Source organism: Aulostomus chinensis, chromosome 17 (genome assembly GCF_037954235.1).
Source record: "Aulostomus chinensis isolate RoL2024-O1b breed Wild chromosome 17, RoL_Achi_v1.0, whole genome shotgun sequence".
In the NCBI taxonomy this organism is placed as follows: Eukaryota; Metazoa; Chordata; class Actinopteri; order Syngnathiformes; family Aulostomidae; genus Aulostomus; species Aulostomus chinensis.
The window spans coordinates 9,320,312-9,343,042 of NC_141336.1; the positions used below are offsets into that span (position 1 = coordinate 9,320,312).

At 41.6% G+C, this 22,731-nt stretch overlaps 2 protein-coding genes across 4 annotated transcripts in view; one reads left to right on the forward strand and one right to left on the reverse strand.

Moving 5' to 3' along the window:
• Positions 1 to 4,847, forward strand: part of sos2 (son of sevenless homolog 2 (Drosophila)) — a 101,719-nt gene extending 96,872 nt beyond the window's left edge. For all 3 annotated transcript variants that reach the window (XM_086182068.1, XM_086182066.1, XM_086182067.1), the window contains one exon: positions 618 to 4,847. In XM_086182068.1, coding sequence (XP_086038194.1) covers positions 618 to 1,121 — 504 coding nt within the window. In that variant the 3' untranslated portion in view covers positions 1,122 to 4,847. The remainder of the gene's footprint in view (positions 1 to 617) is intronic.
• Positions 4,601 to 18,357, reverse strand: LOC147246193 (uncharacterized). The gene is made up of 12 exons (XM_086182069.1): positions 18,280 to 18,357; positions 17,861 to 17,961; positions 17,243 to 17,379; positions 16,645 to 16,765; positions 15,603 to 15,741; positions 15,418 to 15,522; positions 15,252 to 15,341; positions 11,168 to 11,304; positions 10,073 to 10,156; positions 8,520 to 9,159; positions 5,232 to 5,335; positions 4,601 to 5,116 (listed from the first exon to the last, which is right to left on the reverse strand). Exons 2-12 carry the CDS (start codon positions 17,944 to 17,946, stop codon positions 5,011 to 5,013), a joined length of 1,749 nt encoding a protein of 582 aa, XP_086038195.1. The 5' UTR covers positions 17,947 to 17,961; positions 18,280 to 18,357; the 3' UTR covers positions 4,601 to 5,010.
• Positions 18,358 to 22,731: the final 4,374 nt, after the last annotated feature.

Sequence of the window (22,731 nt, forward strand, 5' to 3'; positions counted from 1 at the left end):
CAGCAGACAGTCATTGAACAGATATCCACTGGCTGCAATGAAAACCCTAAAATACTGGCCCTTGTTCCCAGAAGCCAGGTCTACATAGCCCATGCGGTGCTAGATTGCACAAGATTTCAGGTTGAACCCCTGAAAATGTCAGTTTGTAAAAGTGGATATTTGTGCAAAATCTTAAGAAGTTAACATGAGTTGCTCCAGAAATATCGTGTTAAAAAGAATGGACAGATGACAGCCTGACACATAATACCTCTGTCCTGCCACATTACTTTTTTACCATTGCTTGAACTGACCTGATTTGCCCCAAAATTGAATGTGTTTTTCTGTTTGTCACCATGACTACACAAAAACTTCAAGTACCAGACACTGAAAACATAACCACCTTTGTTAAAGTAACAGTCTAAGTCTAACAAGAACACAGAAAGTACTTCTTAGTACGGTTGTCTTTTAAGGTCTGATTTTCTGTTGCATTTGTTGGAAGTTTTATAAGGCTTTCTTATATATGGGACAGAGCGTTAAAGTTGTCTGTTCCATATATAAGAAAATCTCCGTTGATGATGTGAAGGTGTCCTGTTTGACAGTGTTGAATCTGACTTCATACATGTCTGTCTGTATCACAGCTGATCTCCAGGTCAGACAGCCCCCCAGCCATCCCTCCGCGGCTACCCCCACCACTTCCCAGGAACCAGCCTCGACTGCTGATCTACAATGGCCCCAGCGACAGCCCTCTGCCCAGCCCTCCACCGCCACCTCCTCGTGACCCTCTGCCAGACACACCTCCCCCAGTGCCCCAGCGCCCCCCAGAAATCTTCATCAACTACCCACTTAATCTGCAGCCTTCCCCTGTGGGGCGATACCACTGGGACTTCAACAGCACCCCCAGTTCCCCCAACACCCCACCCAGCACACCGTCACCTCGCGTGCCAAGGCGGAGCTGCCCACTCAGTGCCAGCCAGAATAGCTTGTGCCCTTTACCTGTTCCCATCACTGCTCCACCTGTGCCTCCACGCCACAACTCCAGCCCGCAACTCCCCAAACTCCCACCAAAGACATACAAGAGGGAGCTGCTGCAGCCACCTTTACAAAGCCTCTCATTGGTAGAAAACACTGACAGCAGCCAATGAGTCTGGTCACCTCCATGTGACCTTGCAATGCAAAAGGTGGACTTGTTCAAAGCTACTGATCAGAAACACTGCTCACAGATTCTCTAAACTCCACCATCCTGCTGCCCTGTATTGACCAATCACACCCTCTGCTGTGCCTCTCAGGGGATCAGTAGCTCTGCTTTCATCAAAAACCCTCTATGCCAATGAGAACCCACACCGGTGTGCCAGCAAATAAACAAAGAGTGATTGAAGGAGGAGGAGTTCAGTGACTGTACAGAGCAGGAATGTTGATTAAAGTTCTCACACTCTTAACTTTGCCCCAACTTCCACTCGAACACCAAGGTGGGTGTTGCCTCGGATCTTAGTAGCCTCAACTGATGCCCACTTCTTTGGGTGCCATCATTCATCCTGGAGTCCTCCACCGCTTGTTCACTGTGAGCAGCAGGCAGGAACTTGTTTTTCCTATTTATGGAAAAGAAAACAGTTGCCAAAGTCTTATTTTATGCAGGGGGATAAGGGATTAGATTTTTTTCAAATGTGACACAAAAAGGAGGCAACGAATGCCCCCCCCCCCCCCCCGCCTGCCCACTCTGTTCACTGTGACTGTGTAGACAGATTTTTGTGCTGCAGCCACAAAACGTTGCCTTTATAAACCCAAAAGCAGTGACCTTAGACCCCAGGCTCCTGTCCTCTCCTGAACGAGATGACAACACTCGGTTTGCACATCGAGCTTTGGCAAAGTCAGCAGCCAGCAACAACAAAGAGAAAGCTGGCAAGGTTTCCTCAAAGCTGATGTCTTAACTGATTCCATCTCGGTGTGTGCTGCTGTCTGACACTGTGCTCTCCGCTCTGATCAACTCTTCATTGGTATTGAAACTCAGCACTGGAAACACGTCCCACCAAAGCTGGTCAGCTCCCACAAGAAGCTGCTCCGAAGTCAAATCCATGAAAAAAGAAGAACTTTTTAGTAACACAAGTTTTTCTTATTGTCTTTTTTTCTGGCTTGAAACATTTGTGTTTTCATTTTGGGAAAACAGAAAAAAATCCATGAATCATGCTCAGATGTGCCTTTTATTTTGTTTTCTACTTTACAGAAAAGCAAACGATGTCTAAAATGCTTCAAAATAAATATAATGTTTAGAACAAAGTTATACACTATGAAATTGTACATGTCTGTGGATACTGTGTATATATAACATGTATACACTTACGAAATAATTTGTATAAAGTGATGATCCCCCCATATTAATCCCTTATCAGCATCTGTTCAATTGAATATTGCTAATAATCCAATGCTGCTACAGTTGGATTAAAAAAAAAACAAAAAAACAGGTCACTGACATACTTACAGACAATCTCCTGTTAAAACACTGGGAGGATTATTTGGGAAAGCCATTTTTTTCTCCCCAACTCTGAAAGCAATGAAAATATACAGTTTAATACACCAAGCTGTTGTTAGTCATTTGCTTGACTTTGTACATCCTATTAATTCCCTTTTTCTCCTTTTCAAAGACTTTGATTCTTGCACTCATTAAAGGGGTTGGAATTTTAACACGGCTGCCATGTGTTTGGACGCCGGTGTTTGATGAGCAAGGGGAAGAATTGGACTTTTTTTTTCTGAGAAAACACACTTTGTGCACTTTAAGCTGTACTGTTGAAGAGCAACAGTTGTTGGAGGTCCGATTTGTGAATCTGTGATCCTAAGCAGTCAAAATTTCTACGTGGATCAGGGTGGAACAACTCTCCATTCAACCACCTCCATAGATTAGAGATGACAGGAACACCTACAGGTGTATGATGACCACCACAAGCTGGATATCAGCTGAGTTGGGGTTTTTTTTAGATATTGATATATTTGTTTTTAAGGGAACTCACCAGCTTTTTGGGAAATGCCCTTGTGTACATGCCATTCACACTGGTTGGTCATTAGTTACCTTAGCAACATAAATGGTTAGTGGATGGGCTGGTTAGTATACCTCTTTCAAATGTCATCAGACTAAATTCAAATGGTCTTTGTCTGCATTAATATAACTAGGATTGAATATATCATTTGTTAGGAAAAAACATTTAAAATGACAAGACATTATAATTTAAGAATTAGACTTGACAAGATTTGATACAGCTGCTCAATTGATCAGAAGCAGTTGTCTCTCTTCTAGTGATCAATAAAAACTTTGTTTGTCCATATGACTTCAGCAGTGCTGTGTGAAGTTACTGCACCCTGTAGGAAATTAGTTCTGGCTTTGTCTGATTTCTGAATAATATCTGGAAATTTGAAAATCTTAGTTCTTAATAAATATTTGCACAAGTCTGTTTATATTAATGCATGCAAAGACCGCATTGGAGAAAAGAGTATTTGATGTATTTCCTGAGGTATTCTAACACCTCCATTCACAACAAGTCATGGTGCTAAGCTAACAAGTAGTCAGCTAGTCTGTGGATCTTAGCTGCCTTATGCACCACACAGAGGAGAGAAGAGTGTCCATCTCCTTGTCTGGTACTCGGGAGAATGGACAAGTTATTACCTAAAAAGTTGTTGTGTTCCTTTAAAAGATGTGGAGAAACTAATTCAGCCAGAGCTAAACCAACTTGTCTTCACTCATGTTCTGTCCCCTCTGAATTTCCCTAGAAGTCAGTTTTTGTGGGATCACCGTGATTTTCAGTGTTTTATGAAACTCCATTTCAGAATAACACAATATTTTTCCTTCAGTGGCACTATCACAGCTTCGCCCAGTAGTTGGTTTATTTGATGGTATGTGGTCTTTTTAACTGCTTTGTATTAATGGTCTTCATAAAATTAATAAATCGCCTAGTCTTATTTTGTACTGAACAACTAATTTCTCCTCTTTTTACTGTAACTGCCTGTTTGCTAAACAGGCATTACAAGTCAAACTGTGGAAGCCCTCTGGTGTCCAAAGAGAAAAAGAAAACGTGCTTATCTTAGTTTAAAAAAATGTGTGTACAGTTAAAAATCATGCGATTCAATTCATAATCCTCACACTTATTTGGAAACTGTTAGCAAGGATTTTTAATATATGCCGACATTTTTGTAACTGCTTTTCTGGTGATACACAAATTAATTTTGTTGGTTTGTTTTGGAGTTTTCCTTTTTTTTTTTAAATTTCACATCAAGTGATTATATTGATGTAAATCCGTAATTTTTTGGCAGTTCACAATCGCTAAATCCCACTTTTTGTACATAATTGAAACATGAATTTTAAGTTCTTAATTACAAAATAAATTCAGGTGGACCGAACAAGCTTTTTTATTTATATTTAAACTTATCCACTAAATGATGTACATAGGATTCTTTCCTTTTTATTTGACATGTGTGGTAACAAAAACAAGTCTCCTCATATTGCTCAAAGGTGTACAGCCGATTTAAATCTTATGAAAGAAATGATGCTATAAATAAAATCTTATACCTGTCTAAGGTGAAACAAACTCTTTGAAAATGGTTGTGATAGTCCTCCACAGCTGTGTATGGCCATGAATGATGTTTACAAATCTGTGGTGATCAGAGCATACAGTTGTAATCCATACATTTATTTTCTTCCCCCAACATCAGAGGTCCTCCATAAAATTATAAGACTATGGATGGTCAAATATTACAATCCAGTCCTGCTCCCTATTAAATATTATAAACTGTTATGTAATACTTCTATTCAACTTCAGGCAGACATGGAATAATCCTTAATAAGGCTACATTTAACAGTATTAAAGTGGGGGTTTTTTTATAATAGAAAGCTATGAGGAAATGCTGATGGAAAAAAAACACATTTTAACTTGCATCTCGGATTTGTGGTGCTGCTGTTTTAGGCACAAAATGCAGCACAAGGAGTCTCCACTGATGTTACACAGTAGACTTTTGCAGCAGCATTTCTGTGTGTCCTGGTCCCTGTTGGGGTCAAACGGTGCTGTAGGGCTCCTCACTGTCTTCAGTGTCGTCCCACATTCCACCAGTACCCAGAGGTGGAGGTGTAAGGCCACCTTGCTGCTGAGTCAGGCCTGGTCTGAAGAGATGGTGAAAAAACTGTCAAATACTATTTACTTACAGTGTAGAATTGTGATTGAGTCATGACTGTAAATGTCAGGTTATACTGAAAGTGCAACCCAGAGAAAACTAACCTGAGACCTTCTCTGCTGGGCTTGAACATCTGGAACCTGAGCCTGGCTGAAGCTTGAATGGGTATGAAACCTTGTCTGCTGTCCTTCTCTGGAGCCGAATCAGCCTGATAATTTATAAGGAAGAGAAAAAATGAAGGCACAGACCTGTCAAGAAAATATTCTGTCACAGGATATCTGAAGGTGGATACATAATATGAGGCTACATGATTTTTTTATTACCGTATATAATCCATGTTGTTTCAAAACCTTGTGATGCGAAAATTCAAATATTAGTATTGGGCCACTGTGTATTTACATAGAGAAAGTGTTTTTTGCAATATGCATTACAATTTGTTACCCCAGGGTTAGATTATGAATCTTGCTTATTGCTGTTGGAATCATAACTGCAGTGTGTGTGTGTGTGTGTGTGTGTGTGTGTGTGTGTGTGTGTTTGCCCCCAAGACAATACAGTTTATGAACTAAAAGATTTTATGTTTTCATTCTAATACTGTTTAAAAAATACCATAAAAAATATTATGATCCAAGGGTGGCACAGTGGTGCAGTGGTTAACCCTGTCACCTCCATAAGTGTGCGTGTGAATGGTTGTCTGTCTCTATGTGTTGGCCCTACAATGGACTGGCAACCCGTCCAGGGTGAACCCTGCCTCTCACCTGAAGGCTGCTGGGATAGGCTCTCGCCCCCTGACCCTTAACAGGATAAGCGATACAAAATGGATGTATGGATGGATTGTGTTCCACACCTGCCACCTCTGATCCAAATCTATGTATGTTTCTAAATTGTTTTTTAAAGGATTTTCAGTCTTGTATGGCAGGTGTAAAATATTTCTTAACACCAATGAGGCATTTTGACCACTTTCACTATCATCTCAAAAATTTAAACACTTTATGGACAATCAATACATGCAAGTGAATGATCACTAGGAGCACCAGATTTATACATTTGAATGTGTGCAGCATCAGTAGAGTTGGAGCTTCATTATGTTTTTTGTTCTCTGTTTTATGGTTTGAAATATACTACTTTGGTGTCATTTCGTTATACTATACTATATGTTATTATACTATACTATATGTTATTTCATTATATATTCACATGTAATTAGAAAAATCTGAAAGAAAAAGTTATGTAGGATCTGAGTCAAAGATACTGTGGAGCTTCAGGTCTGCATCTAACTAGAGGCTAAAGATTAGAGGAAATGTTAAATTTTAACAGTCCATACCAGCCCAAAGTCATTTGAGGCAGACAAATAAAGGGGGTTCTGCAGTAGTTCGACCGACAAGAGCCTCAGTCTCAAAATCCTCCTGGTCAACATTTATGAACCTATTTAGAAAAGATCTAAACCTACAATATATACATACATATTTATATTTCATTTTCATAACCAAACCAAAACCTAAATGGTTGTGGGCGGCATGGCTCAGGGGTAGAGTGGCCGTCTAGCAACCGAAAGGTTGCTGGTTTGATCCTCGACCCCGGTGACCATGATGAAGTGTCCTTGAGCAAGATACTGAACCTGTAATTGCTCCTGATGAGTAGGTTGGCGCCTTGCATGGTAGCCTCCACCAACTGTGTGTGTGTGTGAATGAGATGACACTGTAAAGCGCTTTGAGTGCCGCTAAGGTAGAAAAGCGCTATATAAAATGAGTCCATAAATGGCCCTCTGAAAAAAAATTTGATAGAAGTGTCAATGTCCACTCAAACCTTAATTTTTCAGCCTCAGAAGACAGTAGAAATTGGGGTTGTCACACTAAACCACAAAAAATTTACCATTTAATGTCCACCCCAAGGTTAAGACGTGTGAACTCGATTTTTTTGGTCCCATGGGAAACTAAAGTCAAATTAGATTGTGTGTATTTGCTGCATGCACACACATAGGCTACATATAGCTCATTAGCCTCACCCTCACAGAAACGTCAAATTGTTCCCATTGATTAAAGAACAGTTTCTGCTTGAGATGCTCAACCCTTGACTACATGTCTTTGAGAATAACTGATTTTCAATATTCTGTAAATGTTGAATTATTAGGCTGTATATTTTACTAGATATATCCATATCCAGTTTCAATGAGCGCACTGTCTTGTTCATCATGATCACCAATGGGAGTCTGGTCCTGGTCCTGTTCCTGAGGCTGAAGCAAAGGACAGGTTGGAGTTTTTCAATCAGGACAGGCTTCCTTGGGCAACAGCATATGGAATCCAGAAGGAACTAATGAGTTAAGAAGCTAGAGAGAGAAATTGAGTCCTTTTGGTTAACTCCAGGGTCGTGTCTGCATTTGGAAGACAAGATCCACTTCTTTGGATGACCTGCTGTTATTATGGAGAACCTGACCAAATTCTCAGACAGCAGCTTAAACCTGTCTTAACCATCTTAGAAAAATGATGGCCATTTGCAGAGTTGCATCTATACAGTCTGCAAAAGTCCACTCACTGCTGATGTACATACAGTGGTCAATGGAGCCACAGCTAGACAGCGAGAACAAAGTGGACACCTCTTCTGTCTGTTTTCCTCCAACCACTGCTGATTCCATAGACACAGTGGTCAATGGAGCTGAAGGTCAGACTACAGACTCAAATGAATTGCCTCCTCTCATTCTGTCAAACTCCATCCATCCATTTTCTTCCACTTATCCTTGCAAGGGTCGTGGGGGGGGGGGGGGGGGGCTGGAGCCTATCCCAGCAGCTTTCGGTTGGAGGCGGGGTTCACCCTGGACGGGTCACCAGTCCATCGTAGGGCCAAAACATATAGACAGACAACCATTCACACTCAGCCACACCTACGGCCAATTTAGAGTATCGATCAGCCTCGTCCCCTCTTGCATATCTTTAAACTGTGGGAGGAAGCTGAAGTAACTGGAGAGAACATGGACACTCCACACAGAAAGATCTTGTGCCTGAGCTGGGGCTCGGAACATTCTTGCTGTGAGGCGACAGTGCTGACCACTGCACCATCGTGCTGCCCATTCTGTCAAATTGTTTTATGAAATATTTACTGATTCTTTAAGCAAATCCCCTCTGTTTTTCCATGTTGCATCTGGCCCAAAGTTGTGGACTGACTTCTTTAAAAAATAGTTTTAAAAGAAATCTTTGATTTTTCTTACTACTGTTTTATTGTTTATGTTTCGCATGAAAATGTTTTGAAGCGTGTGTCATAACAACAACAGAAAAAAATGAAATGAACAGAAAACTGCACTTTAAACCGCAATATGTACCAAACTGTGCACAAACACACCTAAAATGGCATGAAAGCTGCCATGGGTCTTCAAGTGTTCATACAACAGTGTGCCTGAATACCTGTTTGGAAGGGTCATCCCAGATGGGTCTGAAGGCACTGTTAGGATGTAGAGGGGGCGACCCCTTCCTGATGCTCACCAGCTTCTTCCCATATGAGCTGATGAGGCCCGGCCGAGGCCCATCCCCACACTGCCTCATGGGGTTTCTGAGAGAAGGGTGAGGGGTCAGTCTGGGGATCTGCCAGCGGAGACAAACAGTCCTCTCTTTAGGCTCCTCAGTGGACTGTTGCTGTTGGCTGCAGGACGGCTTTAACAGCACTGGCACTTGGCTGTCCTCCTCCTCACTGTTGCTGCCTATCATCTCCCTGTGCAGGGTGCCATCAGGGCTGCCGGAGGTCACCGAGGAGTAGTCAAAGGCTGAGGTGTCTTCTGGGTCTGTCTCATAGCCCTCAAAGTTGGTACCTTTGGCAGTGGGCTGGCTGAAAGTGCCCTGACCAGAGTCGCTGTTCTCTCCCCATCCTGGAGTCTCCGGAGTGAGGAGGGTGCAATGGGCACGTCTGCAGTCATGGCTGGGCTCATTTAAAGCTGCCTGGTCCTTCCCACAGGCCTTCCTCCTCACTGGGCTGCAGGACCAGCACTCCAGACGCATGGCGTGGCAGTCGCTGAGACTGTTAGAGAGGGCAACAGCCTGTTGGTTGTTTCTGGAGTTGACAGAGGATGTTACTGTACCTCTAACACTGACAACATGTTTGAGCTGCACTGTGCTGAATAATGAAGCTGCAGAGTTTGACATTAGAAGCTTGTTTGCACATTTTTCTACTGGAATAGGAAATTTCATTTTGGCAATGATGGAAATCAAAACCACTTAGAACACAACATAAAAAAAATGATGCCATGTGACCAAATTTACTGCATAACATCGTTCACAAATTTGAAAATTTAAATGTGTTTATCATAGTTTTGGTTCGCCTCAACTGCAGATTCTCAGTGTGTTGAGAAAATAACTATGTGATAATTGATCTCAAACTCATATAAAATCTCTAGGAAATAGATCACACTGGCTGCCCAAAACGACTCTTGAGAGTGTGAAACATTGAGGTTCAAGTAAGATGAGTGCAAGAAGCGATACCAGCATTTATACGAGCTATGCTGCCAGTCGTATACCTACAAACATATCACTGCAGCGATCTATTTTCAGTTCCTGAAAGCATTAAATGATCCCTAAAGAAGAGACCTTTTAATTTAATAAAGTGTTGTAGGATTTGTGTGTATGTGTGTGTGTTAACATGTTCACAAATCATGCTGACAATCATGAGAACATTTGTTATGTCATATTATTAAGCTGATTTTGATGTAGATGTGTCAATGATGTCACCAACAGAATCTTAGTCAGTCAGTAACATAATTTAAAAATTTACGTTGACAGTCTTTGACATATACAATTTCCTCATATGATAGTTGCAGCTGCTAAGCACAACTATAGTAACAGTCATTTTGACCCAAAAACCTATTAAACAATAGGTTGAAATTTGCCTTGTGATTACTGTACATAAAGAAGACACATAAAAATCCTATATTGCCTGCCATCTACAGCCAGTAGATGCTATTACTCACCTCTGAGCTGCATTCTCCCTGTTCTTCTGAGGCTCTCGGCTCCAGCAGTCCGCAGGTGACTCTCCTGTCACTGCATCACAGCATCTGTCAGTCACGTGAACACAAATGAGAGTTTACACTCTGTTTAAGTGTGATAAACAAGGCAAGGCCTCTATGGTGGCCCTGAAGTGCAAAAAAACAAACACAAAAGATAAATTGCTACTGCAAATGAGAAAACACACACACAAAAGTCAAAACACAACAGCAAAACAGAAAACACAACTGCAAAACAGAAAACACAACAACATTAAGTCTTACGAAAAAGGTAGGTACCTTCGGGTGGCACGAATCCACACTGATTGTCAGCCTTTTTACTCTTCCTCAACTCACTGGACTCAAAACATGAGTGTGATTGGTGTTTCAGAGTTCAGAGTAAATATTATCAAACCGTACTTTAATGTTGGGCATAGATATGATGTCATACTTGATATGCTGTCAGCCTTTCATGACATCAATAGAAGTATGCACACACTGAAGTGTTTGTTAAGGGGAGCAGGACCATTCAGGCGACGGAACTAAGCTCCATTAGCTGAGGTGAGGAGGGCAATCCTATCATATTGTCTTTGGGAATCTCGTGTGTGTGTGTGTGTGTGTGTGTGTGTGTGTGTGTGTGTGTGTGTGTGTGTGTGTGTGTGTGTGAGTGTGTCATGCCTCCAGCCTTGGCTTTTCCAGGAACTCTTTCCCATAGTTTGAGCACTACATCTTTGATCTCTTTCCACCTTGGCGCCTTCTGCTTGCAGGCAAAGAAGGAAAAAATACAGTACTTTTGGCCAAAGACATGGGCAGTTACGTTGTATGCTCAGCGTTGATTTATGCCAAACGAGGGTACCTACCTTTTCCGTAAGAGTTAATGTTGTTGTGTTTTCTCCTTTTGCATTTGGGTTTTCTCTTTTGAGTTTTTGTTTTCTTTTTTGCATTTGTGTTTTTATTTTTGCATTTGTGTTTGCTCATCTGCAGTTGTGATTTCACTTTAGTGTTTGTGATATCTTTTTTTGTTTTTGTGTTTTGCACTTCAGGGCCACTGTACTAGACTAATCTTTATGATGAATTTCTTACATTTGTCCTTCTTCATCCCATCGAATATCTTCTTCCAAGATCACATGACAGCTCAACAGAACACTTCTCAGTGCTCGCTCTGTTCCCAACAGGAGGCTGCAGTCAGGGTGTTCTTTGCTGGTCCACTGCAGCAAGTTCTAGAGATGGAGTGTTAATATTAAAATCTAAATGTTACCAAAAAAAATTCGAATAATCAGTGGGCCCATGTTCCACTGACTCACTGAACTTTAGCTCTTTAAGTGCTATTTATTTGACATAATGCCAAATTGGGGTGGGGGTGGGGGGTCTTACACTACACTAACATGCCAAATAATCCCGATCACATATATTTATTGGTGTGATGCATTCTGTAGTGTAAATTGCTGTATGCTCCCAAGAGCATCCATCCATCCATTTTCTATACTGCTTAGCTGTAAGGGTTGCAGGGTGGGGAGGTGGGGGAGGCTGGAGCCTATCCCAGCTGACATTGGGTGAGAGGTGGGATACACCAGTGGACAATACATAATCCTGCAATTTTCAGCTGGTTGTTGCAAGAACCGGACGAGGGGAGGCTGCTGTAGATAATGCAAATAAAGACATCCTTTGCACCTGGCATGAAAAGTAACAGCGAAGTTGTAATTGACCACAAGGCTAATCCTGTTGTCCAGCGGTGATAGCAATGGCTTCATAATCTTTGGGTTGCAGTTTCAGGCCAGGTGATAGTATTGATCTGAGCAATAACCTTTTAAGCCTTTGCTCTTGCACCACACTATACCTCCTCAGCCCACACTACAATGTTAACAATTTTATCAATCAGACTCCAGAAGACAATCAACTCTGCGCTCATCCTCCTTTTACTGTTGCTGTCAGTGAAGACAGAATGGTTGTGGAGCTGTTTCCTGTGTAAGGAAGGAAGATTTGTCTTCTATCAGTAACAAGGTGGGGAATTAACTGATGGAGACAGAGGCAGCTGCTGCAGCCTCCCGCTTCAGACAGGTGCGCTGCAAAAACACTCTGTCACTAAGCCGCTTGCCATAGTCTCATACTCCAGGTCAGACATTTAAGGGGCTGTGTGATACTGGGAAATCCCAGATGCAACCTCATCAATACACAAATAACAACCAAAATTTACTGTCATGTAAGTCGTAAATCAGCAACAGCAAAATCTGTTTGAATTTCCTCACCTCTGAGCCATGCCCTGCCTAAGGCGTGTAGTACAGGCTAGGCCAGCCTGGGGACCCACTCTATGCCCTCCTCAATCACATCTTGTAACCATTTAGGGCAACACTTATGTTCAAATTCACACAACTCATATTATACCTTTTTCCTTTCCATTTATTTATTAGGTATTTTGTTCTCTCTGCCAGGCAGAACAGTGGTGCAGTGGTTAGCACTCACAGCAAGTAAGTTCCCAGTTCGAGCCCCGGCTCAGGCAAGGGATCTTTCTGATCATTTTAGAGTATCAATCAGCCTAGTCTCCATTTGCATGTCTTTAGACTGTGGGAGGAAGCCAGAGTACCCGGAGAGAACCCACACAGGCACGGGGAGAACATGCAGACTCCACACAGAAAGATCCCGTGCCCGAGCCGGGACTCGAACCCGCAACCTTCTCGCTGTGAGGCCACAGTGCTAACCACTGCACCACCATGCAGCCCTAATAATGATAATAATAATCCATCCATCGTCCGCTTATTCCTACACATTAAGGGTCGCGGGGGGGCTGGAGCCTATCCCAGCGTCAACGGGCGAGAGGCAGGGTACACCCTGGACAGGTCGCCAGTCCATCGCAGGGCCAACATAGAGAGACGAACAACCATTCACACTCACAGTCATACCTACGGTCAATTTAGAGTATTCAATTAGCCTAGTCCCCAAGTGCATGTTTTTGGACTGTGGGAGGAAGCCGGAGTACCCGGAGAGAACCCACGCAGACACGGGGAGAACATACAAACTCCACACAGAAAGATCCCGTGGCCGAGCCGGGACTCGAACCCGGAACCTTCTTGCTGTGAGGCCACAGTGCTAACCACTGCACCACCGTGCAGCCCAATAATAATAATTATTATTATTATTATTAATAGTAGTAGTAGTAGTAGTCGGAGTAGTGTCTTCTCTAGGAGTTGGTTTTAATGTCACACTTGTCTTCTGTTGTATATTGTTTGTTTTTTACACAATCAAAAAAAGAAACAAAACTTCAAATTTGCAGGTAAAAGCAAATGACGCCCAGACATAATGCAATGCATCTTTTGTGCTCTGGTGGCTTTGTAATAAAAAAAATCTCCCTTTTTGTGGGTTAAATGGCATATTTTTATGCTTAGAGCTGGGGTTGAATCTTTAAAATCCCCCCAAAACATTCAAAAAAACAAAATATTAAAAAAAAATCAAAACTAAAAATATTTTGGTCTTTTTTATCATTTTGAGGGGATTTTAAAGATTCAACCCCGAAACAATCAAAAAAGACAAAATATTTTCAATTTTTTGTAAAAAATATATTTTATCTTTTTTGATCGTTTTGGGGTTGAATCTTTAAAAGCCCCCCAAAACCAGTGTTGTTTTTGTCACGCTGGACGAAAACGAAAATTACGTCAGACCCCTTTTTTCCATGACGAAAATGAGACTAAGACGAACGTCACCAAAGCCCTATAAAGACTAAAATGTGACGAAATTGTATACATTTTCGTCTGACGAGAATGAGACGAGACTAAATTGTTAGTGGGTTGACGATCAAAGTTTCAAAACATGCGTTTTTTTTTCCCGGCAAGTATAACATGCATGCAATATCAATCAAGAGCTCAACCATCAGAATGGAGCCAGCTGTAGCTGTTGGTCCTAATGGTCACGCCCCCATCATCAATACACACGCACTAAAAGCCTCTCTCTCGCCCACACACACACACACACACACACACAGACAAGTCTGCAGCGGACGAGACACACACCATGGCAGCAGCAGCGGTGTCGGGTGGTCGTAAAAAGAGGGATGATTAAAGCATAGCTTTAGTCAATGTTAGGCCAGCCCTGTGAGACATTTTCTTTTTTTGTATTAAGCCTAAAGTTTTGTGGTGGTGGTGGTGGTTACACCTCCCCCGTGGTGCAGAGAGCGCTTCCTAGTGCTACATGCTAAAGCTAGAATGAATGGGGCTGCCAGGGGCCCCGCTAATGTTGGCTCATTTAAACCAGCCCTTCTATTAATTTAGCACGTTATGAATAAAACCCCTGTCCATTTGTGGACGGGTGGCAAGTGAAATGCTTTGACCCATGTTTGTGGGACTGGGAAACACGGTAGTCTTCAGACCTGCTGCTGTTCCCTATCGTAAACAACACGCGTGGATGCTTTAACCAATAACAGCAGCTAAAGCCAATATCTAGGACGTGGTCATTTATATGGAAGTCAAGTGTGCTTTTATTTTTTTGTTTAATCCTATTTTATTGTGATAGAATACTCATTGTGTGCCAGTGTGTTGTCTGCTTCTGCAACAAAATAATAAAAGTAAAAGGTAGAGAAAGAAGAAGAGGGGAAAAAACTCACCTCTGAAAGTTAGATCAGTTTCAGTGTGCTTCATTCTAACACCTGTACTGGTCTATTAAGTACATACACATATATCTTTTATTTATAGGTATCTTTGATATTTGACTAAAACCTTTGAGTTTTCGTCGACTAAAACTAGACAAAATATCAAGGATAGAAATTACTAAAATGTGACTGAAACTAAGAAGCATTTAGTCCAAAAGACTAAGACTAAAACTAAATCTAAAATGCCTGCCAAAAACAACTCTGCCCAAAATGACCAAAAAAGAATTTTTAAAAAAAAAAACTAAAAAATTTAAAATGTGTAAAATGTGCTGAATGGCCTTAGAGCATTAAATATGTGGTTGAGGTCAGTGTATGTTGACAGCCCTCCCCCTTTACTCCTCTTCCCCATCTCCCTGCAGTGAACTGTTGAAAACCTTATAATTATTTAATTTTGTCCTCCAATTTTCTCTGATTTTATTTTCAGTGCTGAAGCATTCAGTTGGGGTTTTCAGTTCCTTTCATTGCTGCAGTTTCATCATCTTTGACCCACTTCAAATTTAGGGTCAGTGTAGACCCGTCTCTCTGACTCACCTGAATGTGGCTCAGGTAACTGTGGATGCGAGAGATGGGCGTCAACAGCAGTGAGAGCACTTTCATTTCCTCTCTTTCCATCTGGCCACTCTGTGAAAACAGACAGAATATGCTCAAACCCGAACAGCCTGTTACATTTAAATTACTGAAATAAAAAGTGTAATACCTGTAATTGGTGCCTTTTCTCAGGATGATTCACTCTGTTGAACTCCAGCGAAAGGAAGGACGCCAGTGTGGTTGTGTATCCCAAGTACATTTCAGAAAAAGCTGTCTGGATGATCAAACATGAGCTGATGATGAACATGCTGTGTTCAAATTGACTGCCTGAGTCATGAAAAAGCAATCACTCACATCGTTGTGGCCAATCAGCTCTACCAGTATGTCTCCCACCAGAGATTTCCAGCGTTCAACAGATAATCGCTCCTGCAAAGTGTTCCTGAAGAGCAGGTGTCGCTGTAAGAGCTGCTCCACAAACTTCAGGTATGTCTGACTGCATCATAACACCAAACATAGAGCTTTATTACAATGAACAACATATGGACCTCTACTATTTAACTTTAAGTTAACATATATTGTACATTGTCCAGTGTCAAAGTACCTGACACCTTCACTTTCTTTGTCCTTTCTCTAAGACAAGGGTAACAACTGTCTGTCCCTTCCTTTATTTAAATGACATTTAATCAGCATTATGACTAATGTATCACTTCTGACAATTACTAATAATCAAAGTAATGCTTTGCAGAGAGGAGTGGTGATCGAACAACCAATTTGAAGTTTCCAAGATATCGTGGTACAAAATGGAGTCCGCTTTGAATTATATGTTTGAAACTTTATTAGCAAATAAGTTTAAAAAAAAAAACATCGACAAAAAGCCTGGTGTAATGAATGAAATGTTCTACTGTCAATGTGATATATGAAGCTAATTTCTTCAAATTTTAGATGCAATTGGACCACATCACCTGAAAAGATTTTGCTTGTCAAAGGTCACTGTCACTTTACTTTGACACATTATTTCCAATTCCTTGAAGGAATGACCTCAAATTTGTCATGAATGTCCTTGTGACTCGAGAATGACAAGAAGTGATTTGGGAGGTCAAAGGTCATTGTGACTGGTACACATTGGTGGGACATACAGTTATAATGTAGTGTTTCAAAGTGACTTCTGGCAATTCTTCTTTGCACCAGTTAATGACTGGCCTTGATATGCAAAATGAAAATTCACAGTGTTTGACTGGTTGTATATAAAATACTGCAGTGCTATTATCATAATTTTAGGGTCGTCACGCTGACAGGTAAAGAGATCATCTGTCTCTCTTCAAAAGAACTGATCCTTTCTTCATTCATGTTGCATTCTCTGCCTTTCCTTCAAGACAAAGAAAGACTGAACACTTACTATGATTCTGCAGTAATCTGGTGAGCTGATGGTGTTTTGTATTTTTCATAAAGCTGGTTCAAGGTTGAAACATACTCCCACTCAGAGTGGAGCAGCTGCATCACCACCTGATGTCGTGCATCTATTTGAAAAATACATGAATGTTAAAGTTGCCACCACTCATATGGCCCTGATATTCCATCACTGAAGGGGACATTAAATCTGCAATGCACATGTGAAAACCAAACTTCCAGTTTACAAACGCAGACATATAACATAAACGCAGACCTCCCAAATGTGAAATAGTTGCAAAGTTGTAGTTTCTGGAAAAGCAGTTGTCATAATTCAAGATTTTCCAACAAGTAAATTGACGTTTTTGTTGGAAAAACATATTAAACACAAATTATTAATCAAAGCAGTCTTAAAACAAAAGTCTCTCTTGGCAGCAAATGATTAGTTTGTGTTGTCGTTACTCAAGGAAACTAATTTAAAAACGGTGGCACATTTTTCCGTGTTTCTCATTGTAGTTGTGAGAGTAGAATTCGGTACAAAGATGGGCAAAAGACAAATATTTTTATATACAAACCTCTATTGAACCCTGTCAATGGAGGGGGCTCACCTGTGCCTTCGCTCAGTCCTGCCTTGAGACCCTGCAGGAAACAATGAAGGAGCAGTTTTCCTCTGGCATGGGAGGCTGCTGGTGCAGATGAACAGTTGCACTGACTCTGTCTTCCATCTGCCTCTGCTGGATCACTGCTGCACAACAGTAGACAGATGCTAACATGTCTGTCTGATGTAAAACACAATAGTTTAACAGGATGTGATATGCATCACACAATTTATGTCACGAGTGGTGAGAGTTTTACCAACTGTTGCAGTTTAAAGAATTCAATTTGACAGAGGTATGCTGACCCTCCCCATCCATTCATTGTTTTAAGCTAACTAGCAGTCATCTGTTTCCTGTGGGTTTTATGACAGTAAGAGTATTCCCAAAAAAAACAGGCATATCTCTTTAATAATCCTTGAACAAGCAGGTGCTGCTGACTGAACACTGACCGAAATCAAGCTGAGCATATTGATCTTAAAAAGAAAAAGTGTAGACAGTAAAAGCAGTAACAAGCAACAATAGCCTTAGTGGTTAAAGAGTTTTACAAGAAAGCTCATCCCTGTCTCATCCAAGATAGTTTTAATTCTTTGGACTCTCATCTTCAATATTGGGCAGTTTGTAGTTTTGAACCTTTCTCTCTGTGTTGATGTGGAGGTCTTTCCATACTGCTGTGTTCGCCGTCTGTTGCTGTACAGCTGCAAGATCTGATATCTCATCACACCAAGCTCCTCCTGCAGTTAACGAAATGTAAGCAATGAGTTTAAGTTTTCTCTGTTAAACTTTGAAACAAAGAGTGCTTTGTTACCTGTGACTGTCAGATTTAGCATTGTTAATATTGCACAGCTGGGTTCATAATATTTGGGATTTTCACAAACAATGTAACTATGCACTTTAATAATGGCACGTTGAAGTTTGATAACATGATTGCACTTTACTAGCAAGATTTGTACAGCACTTTTTAATTTCACTGTACTTTGAATACAATGACAATTAAGCATTCGGATTCTGAACATTTTTGCACACTGCATATTTTCACATTTTGTACACACCTATATATGGACCCATCTGTCCAGTGTCTATACCACTTATATGTTGAGGGTCGGGGGGGCTGGAGCCCTTTCCAGCTGACATCGGGAGAGAAGCAGTCCATTGCAGGGCCAATATATAACAACAACCATTCACACTCACAGCCACGCCTCCGGTCAATTTAGAGTATCAATCAGCCTAGCCCTCATTTGCATGTCTTTGGACTGTGAGAGGAAGCCAGAGTACCCGAAGAGAACCCACACAGCCACAGAGAAAACATGCAAACTCCACACAGAAAGATCCGTGCCCGAGCTGGGGCTCAAACCCAAACTGTTATGAGTTGGACTTATTATTGCTTGTGTTTTGTTTCATGTTTTTTTTTTGTCTTCCTCCTGTCTCCGCTGTGGAGGTGTGGTCTGGCGGTGCAGCAGGCCCACTGCGCACCTGAGGCTCATCTCGGTAATTATTCTCCCTGCTCTTCAGCAGCTTGGCGGCTTCGCCGCCAGATTGTTTTGATTGTTTCCTGACTTTCCAGCCATTTTGTCTGCATTTTTCGAGATCATGTACCTTGTGCTAGTTTCCTTGTTTTTTTAAGTCCCAGTGTTTGTAGTGTTGTTTTCTCTTGTATCGTTCCCAGTGTGGTTCCGTCTTTAGTTAGCTTATCCATAGTTAGTTTGTTTGTTTTTCCTACCCGCTCGCCACGGTGTAGTAGATTATTTAGTTTAGGGGTGATTTTGTGTTTAGTTAGAACTTGGTATTGTTTTGGTTGTTACTGTGGTTTTGTTTTTGATTATTAAATCTTTTGTCGGTTCGACGACTCCTTGTTTCTGTGCTTGGTGTTAGCCTTTTTGGGTCCTACTACTCACTCGGACTAGTAGTCCTAACACAAACCTTCTTGCTGTTAGGCAACAGTGCTAACCACTACACCACCGTACCGCTTTGTAACGTAACAATGGCATATAAATGAAATATTGAATTAAACAATTTAACCCTTGATTGTAGTATTCCTTGCAACTACAGAGGTGCGATGTTGGCTCTACCTGAAAGAGACTGGAATTGAATGTTAATCTCCAACATTACCATCATAAACCTGTTAATAATTGATGAGCTTCAGACAAAATTGTTTTCTATCAAGTTGGTGCAGTAAGGTACAAATATCATGCTGTGATGTGTATGGTAGTGTTTAGTTATGCATTTTTAAATTGTTTGTGAGCTCTCCCCTGTTTCTGCTTGTTGCTCTTCTTCCTTTAGATTAGCAGACTAAATGGTGAAGGAGGTTATTGTAAATATTTTTAAGTATATTTTTGTATATCCTCAATCATAAATTACCTGTTGAGATCCAGTTTGCTGCAAATGGTTGGAACCGTTTGGTTTCATTGTTGATGTACTTAAGCACTATTGTGCTATCTGTGTTGTCTGTCACTCTAGATTTTCCCAACACGAATCAAATGTTTACATCTTTGTGATTGTTTTCCGGTCTCCGATGTGTAACAGTACTGTAGCTGTAACTGCTTCTTGTTCTTTAAACAATCATCCACTTCAAAGTTGTGTTGGTCACCTCTGCTGGAAAGTGAGCTCCATTGTACTTTTCGGTGTTTCTTAACGCAGAGTTTGCACAGCTTAGTGATGACACTGCTCCCAAAGGTGCATATTCATCCTGTATTCAACCAGATCTTGCTTCACTTCACTTTCCATCAGGCCACCACAGAAATTATAGATAATCAATATTCCTTTTTGATACTTTGACTTGATGAAACTTTGCTTTAATATCAACCTTCAAAGCAAACAGTTTTTGTCTAAATCTGAGAAGGACTCCAATGAGTGAGTTAGTGAGGTCTGGACACTGCAGCATTTGGCTTTGAGTAATGTTCCTTTAAGGAGTGCACAGCGGTCAAAGACAACTCTCAAAGTTTTTTTCTTTGAGTGATTCAATCGGTGATTTGGGATGCACTAAAGTTCTTCATCACTTTGATTCAGCTGGTCTACAGGGACCATTCAGCATAATCACTGTCATGTCATCATGTATGTGGCGAAAGATATGTATTCTCCATGAAGTTTTTTGATTCTTGCCAAACCAGCTGCTCTGCAACTCAACGGTTATTAGGCATGCTGGGATTCACTTGTTGGAAAGGCAAGTCCATGCAGGAGTGTCCGTCTTTTATTTTGCTGAGTGATCCATAATTTCCAAGAATTCTACCTCCTCTCTGAACATTTCTTCAGTTTCCTTGATAGTTCTTTTATTGAACTCCTGATTGTACTATTTCAACAGCGGATTCTGTACATATCTGAAAGATATTCGACTGGCAGCAGCAGGGCAGCCTTTTTCATCCTTGCCGCTGGCTCGGGCACAGGATCTTTCTGTGTGGAGTTTGCATGTTCTCCCCGTGCCTGCATGGAATCTCTCCTGGTACTCCGGCTTCCTCCCACTGTCCAAAGACATGCAATTGGGGACTAGGCTGATTGATACTCTAAATTGACCTAGGTGTGAGTGTGAATGGTTGTTTGTCTCTATGTGTTGGCCCTGCGATTGACTGGCGGACCTGTCCAGGGTGTACCCCACCTCTCGCCCGTAGCCACTGGGATAGGCTCCAGCCGCCCTGCGACCCTTAACAGGAATAAGCAGAAGACAATGGAAGGATGGATGGATGGATGGATGGATGGCTGTTTCCTTCGAGCATGAGTTGTTTCTTTTGGTCTTACAACCTGTTGCTGAGAAAAAGATTCCATGGTCATCAATGCCTTCTGTCTTTGTTGCACCTGGACAGCTGATGTTTCTTTCCTAGCAGTTGCATTCCTCCATTCAGAATTAATTTCATCAGATATTCCAGAGCCAGTCCATAGCCTCCTCCAGCATTAATTTTTGCATTGATTTCTGCCAACTCAGTGTGTAAGTCTATATGTTCTTTTTTTCTTTTCAACTGTACTTCTTGTGCCTCAGGCTCATGCTTTTCCTTCAGGGTGGCAAGACGTTCCATTACAGCAGAATTTTCTGCCTAAGCTTTAATGTGAGCAGACAACGCTGAGGATGTATGTGATGAAACACTGGATTTGAGATATGATTTAGGGTTTGAGAGAGAATTGGAAACATTGTCCTTAGATCAAATGTCATTTGACTCCATGATACTGTGCTTACAAAACTCTCACACCTTAGCATCTTGAATAAAGCCATCAAAAGTTAACATCTTTTGTTGAGACCACTTCTCATGCCTTTTCTGCTCCTCAGCAGGCTGCAGCAAATTCATCAGCGACTCGTGGTTTTCTTTGACTTCATCAAAGATCTTTATTCCATCCGTCCATCCATCCCATCCATTGTCTACTGCTTATCCTGTTAAGGGTTTTGTGTGTGTGTGTGTGTGTGGGGGGGGGGGGGGTGGGGGGGGGGGGCTGGAGCCTATCCCAGCAGCCTTTGGGGAGAGGCAGGCTACACACTGGACAGGTTGCGGGTCAGGGCCAACATATATAGACAGACAACCATTCGCACTCACACTCTAACCATTTCCAAACTTTTGGCAGTGTCTTTGATAAAACGCTTTTCCTTTGTAGAAACTTTTCCAATAGCACCATCTTGTGACTGAAAGAAATTTTTCACTCTTCCCTTAAAATGAGATGTGATCCAGGGAGTACAGCATTATGCTGACACAGAATTTCAAACACCCAATATTTTGGTGGATTGTTGCATTCGGCTAAACAAACTTCATAGTCCAGATGGAAAAGGTGGTCTACACGCATCCCCCCCCCCCCCGGGCTTTTTTTCATGGCACCTGTTTTTTTAATCCTTGAAATGTCTATTTTCTAAATATTAGAATATTTATTTTTTCATATTTGACAACATTTTGATTCAGTTTTTATTTATTTATGGCCAAAACCTGGCCAAAAATGCTTATTTGGCAACTATTTTTCCATTTCACTATTAATTAGTTGAACTGAAGCTCCTCATCATCCTCATCATCATTGAAGAGATCTTCTAAATTGATTTCCTCCATTCCCAGCTCTTCATCCTCATCATTTTCCTCATAGTCCCCTTCCTCTTCACCCACAGACAAGGTACTACTGGCGGAATCAGTGTACTTGTCAAGAGCTGCTTTGTCACGATCCCGGTCTCATGCTTCCTGTTTTATTTTGTAGTCATGTCCTGTCTTCCTGACCTCCCTCCTGTGATTACCTTATGTGTCTCACCTGGGTGATTGCACCACCTGTGTCTTGTTCTCCCTCATGTATTTAACCTCTGTGTTTCCCCTGTTCGGGGTTGGTCCATTGCGTTTTGTTGCGTGTCTTGTCGTGCTGTTGGTGAACAGATGTCACTGTGTTTCTCGAGTCTTAAGTCTCTAGCCGTCAGTCTCCAGCCGTCAGCCTCCGGCCTACAGTCTCTGGTCGTCAAGCCTCCGGCCTACAGTCTCTGGTCGTCCAGCCTCCGGCCTACAGTCTCTGGTCGTCAAGCCTCCGGCCTACAGTCTCTGGTCGTCAAGCCTCCAGTG

Excerpts from the sequence above, each read along its gene's own strand:
- LOC147246193 (XM_086182069.1), bottom strand. The coding sequence starts at position 17,946 with ATGAGATATCAGATCTTGCAGCTGTACAGCAACAGACGGCGAACACAG. Across the intron at positions 11,305-15,251 it reads GTTACCTGAGCCACATTCAG|AACTTGCTGCAGTGGACCAG; the intron begins GTGAGTCAGAGA and ends CTCCATCTCTAG. Across the intron at positions 9,160-10,072 it reads AGGGAGAATGCAGCTCAGAG|AAACAACCAACAGGCTGTTG; the intron begins GTGAGTAATAGC and ends TGTCAACTCCAG.